Source organism: Lissotriton helveticus, chromosome 5_1 (genome assembly GCF_964261635.1).
Source record: "Lissotriton helveticus chromosome 5_1, aLisHel1.1, whole genome shotgun sequence".
NCBI classification, from domain to species: domain Eukaryota; kingdom Metazoa; phylum Chordata; class Amphibia; order Caudata; family Salamandridae; genus Lissotriton; species Lissotriton helveticus.
The window spans coordinates 99,113,551-99,132,748 of record NC_136065.1 but is presented as its reverse complement, the minus strand read 5'-3'; the positions used below and the strand labels follow the sequence as shown (position 1 = coordinate 99,132,748).

General features: G+C 50.9%; 1 protein-coding gene across 2 annotated transcripts in view; it reads left to right on the top strand.

The window, feature by feature from the left end:
- The window catches only part of LOC144754217 (E3 ubiquitin-protein ligase TRIM7-like), a 376,582-nt gene that overhangs the window by 39,583 nt on the left and 317,801 nt on the right, over positions 1 to 19,198 (top strand). For both annotated transcript variants that reach the window (XM_078641804.1, XM_078641803.1), the window contains exon 3: positions 12,116 to 12,346. In XM_078641804.1, coding sequence (XP_078497930.1) covers positions 12,218 to 12,346 — 129 coding nt within the window. In that variant the 5' untranslated portion in view covers positions 12,116 to 12,217. The remainder of the gene's footprint in view (positions 1 to 12,115; positions 12,347 to 19,198) is intronic.

Here is a 19,198-nt window from a genome sequence, read left to right as displayed (position 1 = left end):
GTGTGTGGGGTTGTGTGTGTGTGGGTTGTGGTTGTGTGTGTGGGTTGTGGTTGTGTGTGGGGGGGTCGTGTGTGTGTGGGGTTGTGTTGTTGTGTGTGTGGGGTTGTGTGTTTGTGTATGGGGGTTGTCTGTGTGTGTGGGGGGTTGTGTGTGTGGGGGGGTTGTCTGTGTGTGTGTGTGGGGTTGTGTGTGTGGGGGGGGGTTGGGTGTGTGTGTGGGGTTGTGTGTGTGTGTGTGGGGTTGTGTGTGTGTGTGGGGTTGTGTGTGTGTGTGTGTGTGTGTAGGGGGGTTGTGAAGGGTCGGGCCTGCGGCTCGGAGAAGGGGCTCAGTTTCCAGAGGGAGGGCTACCGCCTGCTTGGCCCAGATGTTACAGTCTGCTCGAGTGTCTCTGGCACCGTCAGAGATGGAGATAACATTCGTCCTGGGGGGTAAATAGTAGGAGGGAAGTGCGCGGGGGAAGAGAGGGAAGAGGGAGATCACAAACAGAGTGTGAGAAATTTAAAACAAGCCGCACAGGACTAGATGCTTGACCGCCATTATTTAAGATGCAAAAAAAAAACGAGTTGGCCGAGCCATGCAGAAACACATTTATTGGGAGGGTGTAACACCCCAAACACCTTCCCCGTCCCTAAAGATGTGCCTCTCTCCCTGCAGGCTCGGAGAAGATGGCTGTGTAATGGGAGGGACTGTCCGTGCTAGTTGTGAAGTCTTAGGGACTGTCCGAACAGGCTCAAACTAAAGACACATAATGTGAGTCTCCGCATGGTCTGATGACTAAAGAGTGAAACTCAGGAGAAGAAATTTCCCCAACAAAGACACACCATTACAGGCCCGCCCCCACTGGGCACTTGGCAACAGTCACCGTCTGGAATTCCGACAGAATTCCCCCAGAACAGCAGGTAGCTGAGCGGGGGAGAGGCCACTGTCGGTGTGAGGAGAGTTGACTGCCTCAACTGAAATGTATGTGCAATATCCTGAGTCACCACATCAGAATGCAAACACCCCTCTCTGCAAAGGGAAGGACATTTCCAACACACACAACACAGAACAAATACTGGGCGGATACCACACTCCTAACACGTCCAAGGAATCATGGTCGGTGTCGGGAAGTAAGCCAAAACTGGCGAAGCTTGTGCTTGTTTAAAAGGCACGTTGTCTATCACGGGTGATGTGGGACCATTTGCAGACAGTTTAGGGCTCACAGGAGGAGGTGTCTCACAGGCCATCAGTGTCCTGTTCACATGATGCCCACAAGTGCTTGCCACAACATGCCTACGAGAGTGCCCAACAGCAGAGTTGAGCAAGATTATAGGGACCTGCAGGGCCTACCAAGGTCTCATCATCCAGGATCAGCCAAGGAGTACGAAGCTTGGTGAACGGGAAGGCCGTCGACGTCATGTACATGCCATAGATTGTCCCGGAATCCGAGAGGCCTGTTGTGGGGGGGAGCAGCTCTGTGTAGCGTCCTCACAGCGTATGCTTGGTGATAAAAGTATGTATTTAAGTGTAAATTTGCGGTTTACCGAAAACAAATCCGCAAGTGCTCCTACACGCACCATATTTCCTAATAAATTCAAGAGAATGTGACTGTGACACGTTTAAACTAAAAGCGAACCAATCAGAAATACTGACTAAAAGTCTATGCGCCATTAAAGCTACAGCATATGGTCACAGTACTCATAGCTTAGAGATGAATACAGCTGCGGTAGTGAGTGCTACACTTGCTATGCTTTTATTACACCACAGTCATCCAACGCACTGCATATGTAATGTTCGTGACAAATGTCTGAGCCTGCGGCTGCGGGGATGCTTTCATGGAATATTCACTTAATCTCCCTGTGCCTACCCAAACAAGAATAGTTGGCATTATGTGTATTTACAAACTGAACGTAACTGAAAATATGGAAGTTCCAACTTTGTGAAAGACTGTGACAAGTGAGGCATTTAGTGTGGGACGTGGGTAGTTACTCTGGGTATTTGGCAATGGGTGGTGAGACGGCATACTTACCTCCCATCCGCTCGTACTGAGTGATCACATAAGAGAGTTTTAGAGAAACAACTATGGCACTCGTAAACTCTTAGTGAAAAAAGCGGCCGCGAAATGAAATTAAAAGCGGCAGCGAAATGAAATTAAAAGCGGCAGCGAAATGAAATTAAAAGCGGCCGCGAAAGGAAATTAAAAGCGGCCGTGAAATGAAATTACAAAAAAAAACAAGGGAATGTTTGAGAATGGAGAATGGGTGGGGTGATGAGAAGCTGGGACAGGACAGCAAGTATTTAACAGCGGGAGGGGGTTGATTTGGGTACGGGGGAGAAACCAGCTGCTGAGCGTAAGCGCGAGACTTTGAAGTCTGACGTGTCTGGTGTGGTGGGGGGCTAAGGAGCGAGCGAGAGGGAGGGAAACAGCATATGGGGTGTGAGTCAGGCCAAGCGCGCGCTGGCGAAGCGTCACGCTTCAAAAGATCACATGCATTGGGAGGAATCCGCATGGAATCCTCTTGGTCAGACAGTTTGTTTCAACTACATTACTCTCGTCTGTTTATCCCTGCGGGATAGAATAGTCAAGACCTAAACAGTAAATGCAATTTGGAGAAAAGGGACATCTTAACATGTGCCTCTATTAATTGAAATGGTGCCAACCATTTGATTATTTATCATAACTTTGACATCTGAACCATTATATAGATTTGTGAGGGAAATCCAAATGTTTTCAGGCTATAACATAAAGGATCCCAGTTTACGAGATCAAATCTTAAATCTCAAATTTTCAGCAATGTGAGAAGGAAGTCGCCACAGGGGAGGAGGACAAAATAGATGGGGGCAATCTGTCTCCCACAACCCCTGTTGCGGCTTCCTTCTCACATTGGCCACACACTAAATACTAAAAATAGGGACGTACATGTCTTCCCTTTATTAAGTCTTCTTTTGATGCATTAGGTGTCATAGCTCCAGTGGCCATACCCTGATGGGTTTTTAATAAAGGGTAATAGGGAAGATTTGTCCTCACCCATACATACATTTTCCTCATCTTGTGAAGTCAGCAGAAAAAGACTTAATAAAGGAAAGACGTGTACGCCCCTACTTTCAGTATATATTGTGTGGCCAATGTGAGATGGTAGCCACCACAGGGGAGGAGACAGACCCCCCCACCCCCCATCTATATTGTCCTATCATCTTTCTCAATGAATGTGTTGGAAGACACTAAATTGTATTTGTGAGCCTGAAGGAGGTCGTGGATGACACCGGAACGTGTCCCTTTGTGTTGAAAACGCATCCAAGCAGTACCGGATTCTATCAGGAGAAAAGAACTCTATAAAGTGTTGAACCAAGGCTATTATTTCTGTTTGCTGTACTTGGTGTGGTCACTTGATTTATCAGGTTTTGTGTCACTAATGCTTATTATATTCTCCCAGGTTTTTTTGAATGATAGGTTTTTAACGCATATGACTATTTGATGTGAATTGATGATGTATATGTTTTTTAACCTTTTATATATTTTTTTAATCTCACAAGGATCCTACTAATAAAGACATATTATATTTTATATTATTTTTTGGGTTTCTATTCGATGTTGGTGATTTGGCCGTGTGGGTATGAGAGCAGTGTGTATTTGTATGCTCAAAAGAAACCCAAAGGGAGGATCTTGTTTTTGAAAATAGTGTCTGTTTTTGGGGTCCAGTCCCTTTGGCAGGAAGGATCTCTCTCTTTAATTTTGACATAACTGACTCTACAGAATTTTTGAGTATAGTCCTTCTTGGTGATGGCAGCTTTCAAACATGCATTGTGACATACCTCACCTAATAACACACTGGTTCCTGCTCAGTATGACATACCTCACCTGACAACACACAGGCTCCTGTCTTAATCCACAGTGTGATGCACCTCACCTGATAACACACAGAGTCCTGCTCTAAGCTACAGTGTGACATACCTTACCTGATAACACACAGGGTCCTACTCTAAGCTACAGTGTGACATACCTCACCTGATAACACACAGGCTTCTGCTGTAAGCTTCAGTGTGACATACCTCACTAAGTATTGGCGGAAAATTTGTTCCGCTCGCGGAATTTGCGAATTTTCTGCAATTTCGCATTCCGCTATTCTCGCGAAATTGCAGAAAAATCCACGAAATCGCGAGCGGAATGGATTTTGCAAAACTGAAGTACATGAAGCACTTACAGGGTTAGAGCAGGTGCCCAAGTTGAAGCTAATTTCTTTGTAACCATTTACAAACTGGTTACAAAGAAATTAACTTCAACTTGGGCACCTGCTGTAACCCTGTAAGTGCTTCCTGAGCGGCGCGTCAAATTCAATAGCACATTAACCAGCCCCAAATTAATTTGTCTCAGTTGAGGCTGAGAAAGTGTGCTTTCTCCCCATAATCTACAGTGGTGAACCAGAGGGTGCTGTGATGAACCAGAGGGTGCTGTGATGAACCAGAGGGTGACAGTGATGAACCAGAGGGTGACAGTGATGAACCAGAGGGTGGCAGTGATGAACCAGAGTGTGGCAGTGATGAACCAGAAGGTGGCAGTGATGAACCAGAAGGTGGCAGTGATGAACCAGAGGGTGGCAGTGGTTAAACAAGAGGGTGCTGTGATGAACCAGAGGGTGGCAGTGATTAACCAGAGGGTGGCAGTGGTGAACCAGAGGGTGGCAGTGGTGAACCAGAGGGTGACAGTGGTGAACCAGAGGCTGGCTGTGATGAACCAGAGGGTGGCAGTGGTGAACCAGAGGGTGGCAGTGGTGAACCAGTGGGTGGCAGTGGTGAACCAGAGGGAGGCAGTGATGAACCAGAGGGTGGCAGTGGTGAACCAGAGGGTGGCAGTGATGAACCAGAGGGTGGCAGTGGTGAACCAATGGGTGACAGTGGTGAACCAGAGGGTGGTGGTGGTGAACCAGAGGGTGCTGTGATGAACCAGAGGGTGCTGTGATGAACCAGAGGGTGGCAGTGATGAACCAGAGGGTGGCAGTGGTGAACCGGAGGGTGGCAGTGGAGAACCAGAGGGTGGCAGTGATGAACCAGAGGGTGGCATTGGTGAATCAGAGGGTAACAGTGGTGAACCAGTGGGTGACAGTGGTGAACCAGAGGGTGCTGTGGTGAACCAGAGGGTGCTGTGATGAACCAGAGGGTGGCAGTGATGAACCAGAGGGTGGCAGTGGTGAACCAGTGGGTGACAGTGGTGAACCAGTGGGTGACAGTGGTGAACCAGAGGGTGGCAGTGGTGAGCTAGAGGGTGCTGTGATGAACCAGAGGGTGCTGTGATGAACCAGAGGGTGGCAGTGATGAACCAGAGGGTGGCAGTGGTGAACCAGAGGGTGACAGTGGTGAACCAGAGGGTGGCAGTGGTGAACCAGAGGGTGGCAGTGAGGAACCAGAGGGTGGCAGTGGTGAACCAGAGGGTGGCAGTGATGAACCAGAGGGTGGCAGTGGTGAACCAGTGGGTGACAGTGGTGAACCAGAGGGTGGCAGTGGTGAACAAGAGGGCGCTGTGATGAACCAGAGGGTGCTGTGATGAATCAGAGGGTGGCAGTGATGAACCGAAGGGTGGCAGTGGTGAACCAGAGGGTGACTGTGGTGAACCAGAGGGTGGCAGTGGTGAGCCAGAGGGTGACAGTAGTGAACCAGAGGGTGGCAGTGGTGAAGCAGAGGGTGCTGTGATGAACCAGAGGGTGGCAGTGATGAACCAGAGAGTGGCAGTGGTGAACCAGAGGGTGGCAGTGGTGAACCAGAGGGTGGCAGTGATGAACCAGAGGGTGACAGTGGTGAACCAGAGGGTGACAGTGGTGAACCAGAGGTTGGCAGTGGTGAACCAGAGGGTGCTGTGATGAACCAGAGGGTGCTGTGATGAACCAGATGGTGGCAGTGGTGAACTAGAGGGTGACAGTGATGAACCAGAGCGTGGCAGTGATGAACCAGAGGGTGGCAGTGGTGAACCAGAGGATGACAGTGATGAACCAGAGGGTGGCAGTGATGAACCAGAGGGTGCCATTGGTGAACCAGAGGGTGCTGTGATGAACCAGAGGGTGCTGTGATGAACCAGAGGTTGGCAGTGGTGAACCAGAGGGTGCTGTGATGAACCAGAGGGTGGCAGTGGTGGACCAGAGGGTGGCAGTGATGAACCAGAGGGTGAAAGTGGTGAACCAGAGGGTGACCGTTGTGAACCAGAGGGTGGCAGTGGTGAACCAGAGGGTGCTGTGATGAACCAGAGGGTGGCAGTGATGAACCAGAGGGTGGCAGTGGTGAACCAGAGGGTGACAGTGGTGAACCAGAGGGTGGCAGTGGTGAACCAGAAGGTGCTGTGACTAACCAGAGGGTGGCAGTGATGAACCAGAGGGTGGCAGTGGTAAACCAGAGGGTGGCAGTGGTGAACCAGAGGGTGACAGTGGTGAACCAGAGGGTGACAGTGGTGAACAAGAGGGTGGCAGTGGTGAACCAGAGAGTGGCAGTGGTGAACCAGAGGGTGGCAGTGATGAACCAGAGGGTGGCAGTGATGAACCAGAGGGTGGCAGTGGTGAACAAGAGGGTGGCAGTGATGAACCAGAGGGTGGCAGTGATGAACCAGAGGGTGACAGTGGTGAACCAGAGGCTGGCTGTGATGAACCAGAGGGTGGCCGTGGTGAACCAGAGGGTGGCAGTGGTGAACCAGAGGGTAGCAGTGATGAACCAGAGGGTGGCAGTGGTGAACCAGAGGGTGGCAGTGATGAACTAGAGGGTGGCAGTGGTGAACCAATGGGTGACAGTGGTGAACCAGAGGGTGGTGGTGGTGAACCAGAGGGTGCTGTGATGAACCAGAGGGTGCTGTGATGAACCAGAGGGTGGCAGTGATGAACCAGAGGGTGGCAATGGTGAACCAGAGGGTGGCAATGGTGAACCAGAGGGTGGCAGTGGAGAACCAGAGGGTGACAGTGATGAACCAGAGGGTGGCAGTGGTGAAGCAGAGGGTGCTGTGATGAACCAGAGGGTGCTGTGATGAACCAGAGGGTGACTGTGGTGAACCAGAGGGTGGCAGTGGTGAGCCAGAGGGTGACAGTGGTGAACCAGAGGGTGGCAGTGGTGAAGCAGTGGGTGCTGTGATGAACCAGAGGGTGGCAGTGATGAACCAGAGAGTGGCAGTGGTGAACCAGAGGGTGGCAGTGGTGAACCAGAGGGTGGCAGTGATGAACCAGAGGGTGACACTGGTGAACTAGAGGGTGACAGTGGTGAACCAGAGGGTGGCAGTGGTGAACCAGTGGGTGACAGTGGTGAACCAGAGGGTGCTGTGGTGAACCAGAGGGTGCTGTGATGAACCAGAGGGTGACTGTGGTGAACCAGAGGGTGGCAGTGGTGAGCCAGAGGGTGACAGTGGTGAACCAGAGGGTGGCAGTGGTGAAGCAGAGGGTGCTGTGATGAACCAGAGGGTGGCAGTGATGAACCAGAGGGTGGCAGTGGTGAACCAGAGGGTGGCAGTGGTGAACCAGAGGGTGGCAGTGATGAACCACAGGGTGACACTGGTGAACCAGAGGGTGACCGTGGTGAACCAGAGGGTGGCAGTGGTGAACCAGAGGGTGCTGTGATGAACCAGAGGGTGCTGTGATGAACCAGATGGTGGCAGTGGTGAACTAGAGGGTGACAGTGATGAACCAGAGGGTGGCAGTGATGAACCAGAGGGTGGCAGTGGTGAACCAGAGGATGAAAGTGATGAACCAGAGGGTGGCAGTGATGAACCAGAGGGTGCCATTGGTGAACCAGAGGGTGCTGTGATGAACCAGAGGGTGCTGTGATGAACCAGAGGTTGGCAGGGGTGAACCAGAGGGTGCTGTGATGAACCAGAGGGTGGCAGTGGTGAACCAGAGGGTGGCAGTGATGAACCAGAGGGTGAAAGTGGTGAACCAGAGGGTGACCGTTGTGAACCAGAGGGTGGCAGTGGTGAACCAGAGGGTGCTGTGATGAACCAGAGGGTGGCAGTGATGAACCAGAGGGTGGCAGTGGTGAACCAGAGGGTGACAGTGGTGAACCAGAGTGTGGCAGTGGTGAACCAGAAGGTGCTGTGATTAACCAGAGGGTGGCAGTGATGAACCAGAGGGTGGCAGTGGTGAACCAGAGGGTGGCAGTGATGAACCAGAGGGTGACACTGGTGAACTAGAGGGTGACAGTGGTGAACCAGAGGGTGGCAGTGGTGAACCAGTGGGTGACAGTGGTGAACCAGAGGGTGCTGTGGTGAACCAGAGGGTGCTGTGATGAACCAGAGGGTGACTGTGGTGAACCAGAGGGTGGCAGTGGTGAGCCAGAGGGTGACAGTGGTGAACCAGAGGGTGGCAGTGGTGAAGCAGAGGGTGCTGTGATGAACCAGAGGGTGGCAGTGATGAACCAGAGGGTGGCAGTGGTGAACCAGAGGGTGGCAGTGGTGAACCAGAGGGTGGCAGTGATGAACCACAGGGTGACACTGGTGAACCAGAGGGTGACCGTGGTGAACCAGAGGGTGGCAGTGGTGAACCAGAGGGTGCTGTGATGAACCAGAGGGTGCTGTGATGAACCAGATGGTGGCAGTGGTGAACTAGAGGGTGACAGTGATGAACCAGAGGGTGGCAGTGATGAACCAGAGGGTGGCAGTGGTGAACCAGAGGATGAAAGTGATGAACCAGAGGGTGGCAGTGATGAACCAGAGGGTGCCATTGGTGAACCAGAGGGTGCTGTGATGAACCAGAGGGTGCTGTGATGAACCAGAGGTTGGCAGGGGTGAACCAGAGGGTGCTGTGATGAACCAGAGGGTGGCAGTGGTGAACCAGAGGGTGGCAGTGATGAACCAGAGGGTGAAAGTGGTGAACCAGAGGGTGACCGTTGTGAACCAGAGGGTGGCAGTGGTGAACCAGAGGGTGCTGTGATGAACCAGAGGGTGGCAGTGATGAACCAGAGGGTGGCAGTGGTGAACCAGAGGGTGACAGTGGTGAACCAGAGTGTGGCAGTGGTGAACCAGAAGGTGCTGTGATTAACCAGAGGGTGGCAGTGATGAACCAGAGGGTGGCAGTGGTAAACCAGAGGGTGGCAGTGGTGAACCAGAGGGTGACAGTGGTGAACCAGAGGGTGACAGTGGTGAACAAGAGGGTGGCAGTGGTGAACCAGAGAGTGGCAGTGGTGAACCAGAGGGTGGCAGTGATGAACCAGAGGGTGGCAGTGATGAACCAGAGGGTGGCAGTGGTGAACAAGAGGGTGGCAGTGATGAACCAGAGGGTGGCAGTGATGAACCAGAGGGTGACAGTGGTGAACCAGAGGCTGGCTGTGATGAACCAGAGGGTGGCAGTGGTGAACCAGAGGGTGGCAGTGGTGAACCAGAGGGTGGCAGTGATGAACCAGAGGGTGGCAGTGGTGAACCAGAGGGTGGCAGTGATGAACCAGAGGGTGGCAGTGGTGAACCAATGGGTGACAGTGGTGAACCAGAGGGTGGTGGTGGTGAACCAGAGGGTGCTGTGATGAACCAGGGGGTGCTGTGATGAACCAGAGGGTGGCAGTGATGAACCCGAGGGTGGCAGTGGTGAACCAGAGGGTGGCAGTGGAGAACCAGAGGGTGACAGTGGTGAACCAGAGGGTGGCAGTGGTGTAGCAGAGGGTGCTGTGATGAACCAGAGGGTGCTGTGATGAACCAGAGGGTGCTGTGATGAACCAGAGGGTGGCATTGGTGAATCAGAGGGTAACAGTGGTGAACCAGAGGGTGGCAGTGGTGAACCAGTGGGTGACAGTGGTGAACCAGAGGGTGCTGTGGTGAACCAGAGGGTGCTGTGATGAACCAGAGGGTGGCAGTGATGAACCAGAGGGTGGCAGTGGTGAACAAGAGGGTGTCAGTGGTGAACCAGAGGGTGACAGTGAACCAGAGGGTGACAGTGAACCAGAGGGTGGCAGTGATGAACCAGAGGGTGGCAGTGATGAACCAGAGGTTGGCAGTGGTGAAACAGAGGATGCTGTGATGAACAAGAGGGTGGCAGTGATGAACCAGAGGGTGCTGTGATGAACAGAAGGTGCTGTGATGAACCAGATGGTGGCAGTGGTGAACTAGAGGGTGACAGTGATGAACCAGAGGGTGGCAGTGATGAACCAGAGGGTGGCAGTGGTGAACCAGAGGATGACAGTGATGAACCAGAGGGTGGCAGTGATGAACCAGAGGGTGCCATTGGTGAACCAGAGGGTGGCAGTGGTGAACCAGAGGGTGCTGTGATGAACCAGAGGGTGCTGTGATGAACCAGATGGTGGCAGTGGTGAACTAGAGGGTGACAGTGATGAACCAGAGGGTGGCAGTGATGAACCAGAGGGTGGCAGTGGTGAACCAGAGGATGACAGTGATGAACCAGAGGGTGGCAGTGATGAACCAGAGGGTGCCATTGGTGAACCAGAGGGTGCTGTGATGAACCAGAGGGTGCTGTGATGAACCAGAGGGTGGCAGTGGTGAACCAGAGGGTGCTGTGATGAACCAGAGGGTGGCAGTGGTGAACCAGAGGGTGGCAGTGATGAACCAGAGGGTGAAAGTGGTGAACCAGAGGGTGACCGTTGTGAACCAGAGGGTGGCAGTGGTGAACCAGAGGGTGCTGTGATGAACCAGAGGGTGGCAGTGATCAACCAGAGGGTGGCAGTGGTGAACCAGAGGGTGACAGTGGTGAACCAGAGGGTGGCAGTGGTGAACCAGAGGGTGCTGTGATTAACCAGAGGGTGCTGTGATTAACCAGAGGGTGCTGTGATGAACCAGAGGGTGGCAGTGATGAACCAGAGGGTGGCAGTGGTGAACCAGAGGGTGACAGTGGTGAACCAGAGGGTGGCAGTGGTGAACCAGTGGGTGACAGTGATGAACCAGAGGGTGGCAGTGATGATCCAGAGGGTGGCAGTGGTGAACCAGAGGGTGACAGTGATGAACCAGAGGGTGGTAGTGGTGAACCAGAGGGTGGCAGTGATGAACCAGAGGGTGGCAGTGATGAACCGGAGGGTGGCCGTGATCAACCATAGGGTCGCGAACAGGCTGGACACGTGGAAACAACATGGTCGCGACCGTTGCGACCACACAAGTAAGTTCGCATTCCCGAACTTGTAAAAAACCATCGCGAACTGGCCCCAAAAAAAAAATCTGCGAGTTTGTGGAATTTGCGAATCGCGGTTACAATTTCGCGCGAATTCGTGTACCGCGAATTTGCAAATTTCGCCCATACTTACTGACAACACACAGCTCCCGCTCTAAGCTGCAGTTTGACATACGTTCTCTGATATCATACAAGCTCCTGCTTGACACCACAATGTGACACACCTCACCTGACAACACACAGGCTCCTAGCTAGAGTGTGACATACCTCACCTGATAACACACAGGCTCCTGCTCTAAGCCACAGAGTGACATATCTCACCTGATAACTCACAGCCTCTTCTCTCAGGATAGGACAATATTTCTAAACAACCTCCGCATCTTCTCTAGGGATTGCTGTTTACCTGCAGAATCCGGTGCAGTAACATTAATTTATTTGGTAGTTCTCCATTCAATAACAGAATAAACATACTTTTTTTATGATTCTGAACGTGAAATAACCACTTCAATGATACCTCCTCACTCTGTATGAGAGCCTTAGTAGGATACGCCCTCAGCGTCACCTTCTGGGGGAACTCATCCAGTGTCCTAGCAGGACAGGGGCAGCTGCACACCACGTACATCCTCTAATTAATCCCAAGTGCTCAAACTTCCTGCCCTTCCCCCCCATTTACATTCTATTGTGTCAGTCATATCCACTTACACTTGACTTCAGCCTGTCTCTCCACTCAGCCTGTCTCTGGGTCTTTGACTGTCTCTGCCCATGGTGGGGTCTCTTCCTTACACTCTCTCCGTGGATTGAGCTTCTCTGCAGTTTCACAACTTCTGACCTCTCTACAGTTTGTGAGGTGCCTGAGGGAAGGGGGAGAGTAGGAGTGTGAGAAGGGCGGAAGACGGTCGAAGGAAAGGTTGTAAAAGGCTGCTGTTCAGAATTTGGCAGAAGCATGCTACTGTTCAGATTTTTGAAAGTAGCTAGCAACCTGTCCACACTCCCTCCCTGAACTCCCACTCTAAATACAGCTTTTAGGAAGCTTTTTAATATCTAACCAGCTTTTGTGTTTTTGCTTATGACAGGACGAGTTAAGAACTGAGAAGAATAAAATTGAATCTGGGTCTGAAAAACTGCGGCAACTCCTGAAAGAAAATGAGCAAAAACTTCATGAAAAACTGGAGGAGATGGAGAAGAAAATCACCACAATAGAAAATGCAAATATCATCAAAGTGTCCAATCAAATCACCTCTCTCAATGCCCTTATAATGGAAGTAGAAAAGATGTGCGAGGCATCAGCGTGGGATATCCTGAAGGTGAGAGTCAATCAATCAACTTGGATTTGTAGAGCACGGCTAATCATCCTTGAGGGTATCCAGGTGCTGGGTTCTTGCTGGGATCAGTTGAAAAGCCAGTTCTCGAATCCTTTTCTGAATTCAGAGAGAGAGGGAGATGTACGGAGCTGCAGGGGGGGGGTAGTTCCAGGACTTTATAGTGAGGTAGGAGAAGGAACATCCTCCACTGTTGCTTTGGTAAATGTGGAGAGTGTGAGCGAGGGTGAGGGAGGAGATGTTGCAGGGATTGTGCACATACACAGAACTATTCAGGGAAACCAGGACCTTGCTGTATTGTAGTGTACCAAAAAAACGCCTCAGTGCCCAGAAACCCCTATCCGGCTAGCTATAGTATCTAATTTATTTTCCATCTACAGCAGTGCTATCAATGATTAGATATCCTAGAACAAGGCGACTCAGGTCCTCTCAGAATTCATGGGAACAAGACACTCTTTTGCTTAGCCACTCTTACCTGTTCACAATGTGAGTAACCAGAGACACTGTATAGTTTAAAATGTTTATTTCAACTAGCGAGCTCTGTAATGCAGTACACGTGCTAAGGTGAGCAAAATAATGCATGAAAACAATATAATCAGCATAGTTACAATTCCATAAAGTATGAATGGGGAAAGCATATTATAATGACAGTGGATTAAGCCATATAGCTCTTACCACCCTCTCCATGCTACAAGCTATGTTTATTATATCAGTGGAAGACCTCTGGGCTTGGATAGAGGAACCCCCTACCTCAAGTATTAGATGATAGGATTTACATCTCTGGCCAAGCACAACTCTTCCTGTTGGTAAGGTTTTCTCCAAGAGTCTTTAACCTGAATCCTGTATAATATTAAAAGCACTTGAAAGTTTCAGAAGCGCAGCTGTGTTCCATGTGTGTGTGTGACGGACCAAAGCCGATTAACCAGTGGAGTTGTTTTCTGGCCTTGAACACAATGTACAGACGAGAACTCAGTGTACAGCAGAATAGCGAAAAGCAGACTGTTCCCATGTGAAGCAGCGAAAACATAAGTGTTTACCAGAACCAATGCATGTAGTTTCATGTGCAAAAGCGGCACAATGGCGGTGATGCAAGGTACAAACTCATGCTAACTTAGCAACGTCTGCTGGCACCACCTATCTCTCACAACAGTGAAGGACAGGTGTCTGGAGGGTTGGTGGAAGTTCAGGTGGTGGTTGATGTATGCTGGTCCTTGGTCATGGATGGCCTTGTAGGCGTATGTCAACATCTTGAATTGGTAACTTTTCGGGATGGAGAGACAGTGGAGGTTCCTGAGGTGGGAGGTGATGTGGTTCCTCCTGGGAATTCCAGGATGAGTCAGGCAGTTGAGTTCTGTATCGTCTGGAATCTCTTCAGGAGTTGGATGATGAGTCCTGTGTAAACGCGTTGCTGTAGTCCAGCCATCTGGTGACTAGAACTTGAGTGACAGCTTACCTGGTGCTGATGGTCAAGCCAACTGAAGATCTTTTGGAGCATGTGGAGGGTGAGGAATCAGACGGAGGAGACTGCATTGATCTGGCGTTTCATGGTGAGTTTCTGGTCTAGGATGATGCCGAGGTTGCATGTGTGGTCTGTTGGTGTGAATGTGCATCTGAGCTAGGAGGGCCATCAGGTGTCGTTCCACAGGGTGGTGTTGTTCCCAGAAAATCAGCACTTCTGTCTTATCCATGTTGAGATTCGAGCAGGTGGGCTTCATCCAGTCAGTGACGCTTGCCATGCAGTTGTGGAAGTTGGTCGTGGTGGTGGAAGGGTTTTCTGTGAGTGCGAGGATGCGCTGGGCATCCTCCTTGTAGGATATGATGTTAAGGCCAGGGGTTCTGACAATGTCGGCCAAAGGCATCATGTATGTGTTGAACAGCGTGGGGCTGATTGAGCAGCCTTGAAGTATGCCACAAAATATGCTCTTGGATTCCGAAGCGAAGGGTGGTTGGCGGATCTTTTTGGTTCATCCTGTGAGGTAGAATGTGATCCATTTGAGGGCTTCTCCCGAGTTCTGGATGTGGTGGTTCTTTTAATGAGGGTATTGAGAGATACAGTGTCAAACGCTGCTGAGAGGTCTAGAGGGATCACAGCCGCTGTCTCCCCCCTACGGTTGAGGAGGGACCTACTGTCATCGGTGGCGGTGATCAGGGCAGTCTTGGTACTGTGGTTGGCGTGGAAGCCAGTTTGGGAGGTGTCCAGCAGATTGTTGCTCTCCAGGTGCTCTGGGAGTTGGTGATTGATCCCCTTCTCGAGGACTTTGGCAGCGAAGGGGAGCAGAGAGATGAGGCGGTAGTTCTTGAGTTTGCTGGGGTCGGCGGAGGGTATCTTGAGGAGCACTCTGATCTCTGCATGTTTCCATTGATCAGGAGAGGTGGCTGTGGTGATGAATGCATTGAGAATGGAGGTGGTGGGGGCAGGGGTCTGTGGGTGCTCCAGAGTGGATGGAGTTCATGATGGCTGTGGTGCTCTGTGTGGTGATCAGTTTCCATGTGGTAAGCAAATGGTTGGTGTGTGTAACCTGGGGCGAGGGGCTGGGGACACTTGCTAGAGGTAGAACAGGCGCCGCAACAGGAAGAGGCTGACCAGAGTATCGGATTAGACTGGGCTTTATTTTGATAGTGCGTCTTGTCCTGTAAGTGAGTCTTTCTTTAGCGAACTCCCGGTTATCCGTGTTGAGGCCTTCTTTCTCCAGAGTTCCGGACACGTGGTGTTCTCTCGGGACCGCCTTCCCCGGTGTAGTGATGGTGGAGCCAAGATGGGGAAGAAAACGGACAAGAGGGAGGCCGTTAGTTGCCAATCTGATACAGAGTCTCCCCAGGGGAACCCCGTGCTAGTGATGGGACACCGGTGTGAACGTGCACTCGAACAGGCACACTCGTGAATAGTGCTTCAGGGAACAGGAGCGAGGTGAGGAAGGAAGGAGGAAGGGTAGAAGGGGGGGTTGCGGGTAACAGGTATCGGGAAAACACACCAAGGAGAGGCACGAACGGGGAACTTATACTAAGTACTGGGAGCACTCTTTCTCCCCACCCAAGCCGCCCAACGCCGCCGTACCTGAGCAAGCCACACTCCTCCCTCGGGAGTGTGGCACGGCGGAACACAGGGTCGTTGGCCTCCTGGCTCTCCTCCGCAATCCGGTAAACCGGTCCTATCGTCCTCTTCGTTCTCCAACGTAGGATTCTCCTCGCCTTCGCCTCTCGAGCCGTCGGTGACGTCACACGCCGCATACAGGGCTTCCCCTGTTTTCAACCATCCCGATGCGTCCACGTCAGTGGTAGGCGTGGCCTCGTCTCCGTCTATGTCCGCCCAGTTAAAGGAACCTGCAGATGTTTCCTCGTATGTTCCTTGGCGTGGTTTCCATTCATCCCTCGGTGACTCCGACTGTAGGGTAGAAGGGGAGGCATCATCAGGTGTCCACCAGTCGACCCGGCCACCCGTCCCAACCCTGTTACAGTGTGGCATCAGTTGACATGAAGAGGCTGTAGAGGTCATGGTTAATGCAACATACCAGGCAATTCCAGTGACAGTAATTCACATGGAAATGAAGAAGCTCATTGTAAAAAAAGCTGAGCCAGCATTTTAGAGAATTGAAAAAAAATTCTCCTTTCTAAGAAGTTTGAAAATATTTCTGTTCAAAAGCAATTACTTTTTTCCTGCGACATATGTTGTGTTATGTTAATTTTATGTTATGTTAATTTTTTATTTATAAGCGCATTATCACCTGCAGGTCTCTAAGCGCTATCAGAAACTGAGATCTAGCCTTTACAAGAGGGGACTCAGATTGCGCCCCATGCCTCTACAGAAAGTACTGTTTTTAATTTCTTCCTAAACGGGTGGAGGGCCTGTTCCTTGCGTATGTTCTCTGGCAGGTTGTTCCAAATGTGGGGAATAGATGAGGAGAAGGCTGTTCCTCTTTTCAATGACTTGTTAAATCGTGGGCAGGTCAAAAAGTTGGCCTCGGAAGAACGTAACACCCTAATAGGCATGTAGTTGGCTAGGTGGCCCTTGATGTAGCTAGGGGCTTGGCCATAGATGGCTTTGTGCGCGATACAGAGGCCTTTAAATTTTGCTCTCTGTCCAACAGGGAGCCAATGCAGTTGTTTAAGGAGGGGTGATGCATGTGTTCCTCTTAGCACTCTAAAGATAAGCCTGGCAGCATCATTCATAATCACCTGCAACCTCTTCAGGAGGGTGCCCGGGAGGCCGATATGCAGGGCATTCCCGTAATCCAGTCTTGATAGTATCATAGCAGATACTGCCATTCTAAGAGTGTTAAAACTGAGTAATGGGGCAAGCTTACGCAGCTGTCTCAGCATGCCTGTGCATGTTCCCATCACTGTTTATACCTGTTGGATCATGGTGAGATTGGCATCGATTTTGATGCCCAGACTTTTTACCGCCACTGCCGACTCTGGGTAGGCGCCGAGCTCTTTTGGCCAGAAGACCTCTTTCCACGGGTTGGAGTCTGAGGTGATGGCCAGTACTTCCCTTTTATCCGGGTTGATTTTAAGAGAGTTGGCCGTCATCCAGTTAACCATGAATTTCAGAATATTTTGGAATCTTATGTGAGCTGTCGTGGAATTGTCTATCTGAATGACCAATTGGGTGTCATCAGCGTAGTTATAAATTTGACACTCCATACCGTTCAGTGCCGCTATCAGGGGCTAGAGGTAGGCATTAAAGAGCAATGGTAAAAGTGCCCATCCCTGCGGTACCCCGCATGAAAGGAGACCCAAATCGGACACCTGGTCATTCAGTTGTATTCTCTGCGAGCGGCCTTTAAGGAAGGAGCCCAGCCATGTAAGGGCCGTGCCCTGGATCCCTAGCTCCGAAATCCGCGACATTAGTTGGTTGTGATTGACCGTGTCAAATGCCGCGGATAGATCCAGAAGAACCAGGGCACATGGTTTATTTTTGTCAGCTCTCAGTCTAAGTCCGTGCTGTGGTGCGACCTGAACCCTGCCTGGTTAGGTTGAAGAATATGGTTGCTTTCAATGTGATTGGTCAGGGTTTTTAGTAAGTGTTGTTCTAGAACCTTTGCGGGGAAAGGGAGCTGTGAGATTGGCCTGAAATTTTTCAGGTTTTTCATGCTAGGTCCCAGCTTTTTCAGGAGCGGGATGACACGTGCTTCCTTAAAGTTGGAGGGAACATGTCCTGTGGTGAGGGATTGATTGAAGAGTGAAATTATCTCCCTTTCCATACCAGGAAATGCCATTTTGAAGATCCTGGGCGGGCAGGGGTCGGCCGGCAACCCTGATTTCACCTTCCCTAGAATGAGGGACAGAGTTACATGCGTGAGATTGGGGAAGGTGGTGAGGGGTTCGCTGACAGTGGGAGGCAGTAGTATAGGTGCCAATGTACATGGAAACTTAGGGGTCATATGAATTTCCCTAATTTGATCTTTGACTTTAGTTTCGAAGAAGGATTGGAAGTTATTACAGCCTTCCGGGCCGAAATGAGGTTTCTGTTCCTTAACTTGCCGCAGCTCTTTCAAAGTTTGAAAGGTCTCTTTTTGTTTATTTTCCGCCAAGCCGATTTTTGTCTCATAATAATCTGCTTTACACGATATGATAGTTTTTTTGTAGGCAGCGAACACGTCACAGTATTCTTGCCGGGCACCCGGATCATAAGCCTTCCGCCATGCTCTTTCGCTTTTGCGGAGAGTCTGTTTCATAGATCTTAAGGCGGCGTTGAACTGAGGTTCGCCCTTGCCCCTAATTTTGGCCCTGCGTGTTGGAGCTACCTTATCGATAGCATTTTGTAGCCTTCCTATCAGGGCTATACTTCCTGCATCAAGATTTCCCTCTATGAGAGTGGAAGCCGCTGGTTCCTGTAAGGTATTAGTCAGGTCATCGGCGCAAATCTGATTCCAACTCCTCAACACTTTCCAGTCTGGATCTGCTGGTTGTTTGCTTGGGGAGTGGGAGCCGACCACTAAGTAAGTAGTGATCAAACCAGAGGCAGGGACTGATAGTTACTGGGCTAGTAAAGAGGACGGAGGGCCAGACCAGGTCCAGGGTGTGGCCTTTATTATTAGTTGGCCTGTGTGCTAGTTGTTGGAGTTCTAAGGCCATTAATGCTTCCTCTAGCTGGATAGCTTGGCTATATTTGGGTGTCTGCTCCCAATGGAGGTTAAAATCCCCCATTATCACTGCACTTTGGTACAGAGAGCGAATATCGTTAGCTAGTTCAATGAACCATTCAATGAACCTGGGTGGCGTTCGTGGCGGGCGGTAGACTACCAGGACAACTATGCAGATCGTTTTGCAGTGAAACTTAGCTCCTAACACCTCAGCCCCCTCAACGCTTTCTGCGCAGAGGGCCTCCATTTTTAATTGCTGGTTATGCAGCAGAGCTACTCCGCCCCCTCTAGAGCTGCCAGATCGATTGAGGCATAGTGTTGCATGGGTAGGGGGTAGGGCTGCAACTAGATCAGGGGTTGAGGCTTCTTCAAGTCAAGTTTCCGTAATGCCTAAGATATCCAAGGAGTCATCTTGAAGTAACGAGAAGACCTCAAGATTGTGTTTCTGTAGTGACCGGGTGTTAAGTGTGGCAATCCTGAGTTCCTGAGGATTATCCGACGGTATTGGTCTCGATGGCTTATGCGTTGCAAACTTAGGGTAGGGTACTAGGAGTCCTATAGGTCTTAGTTTGGCAGCTACATCAGCATTAAGTTGAGTCCTGCCTTTATTCAAGAGCCACAAGTCCTCTATAGAGTATGGGTGGCGAGGGCCAGAGTTTGTAGCCCCTGGTTCCGTTCGGGCGCGGTAATTACAACAAAGCACTGAACCGACCGCTAATGAGGGTCCAGATCTAGTAACCGGGCGCTTGCTCCA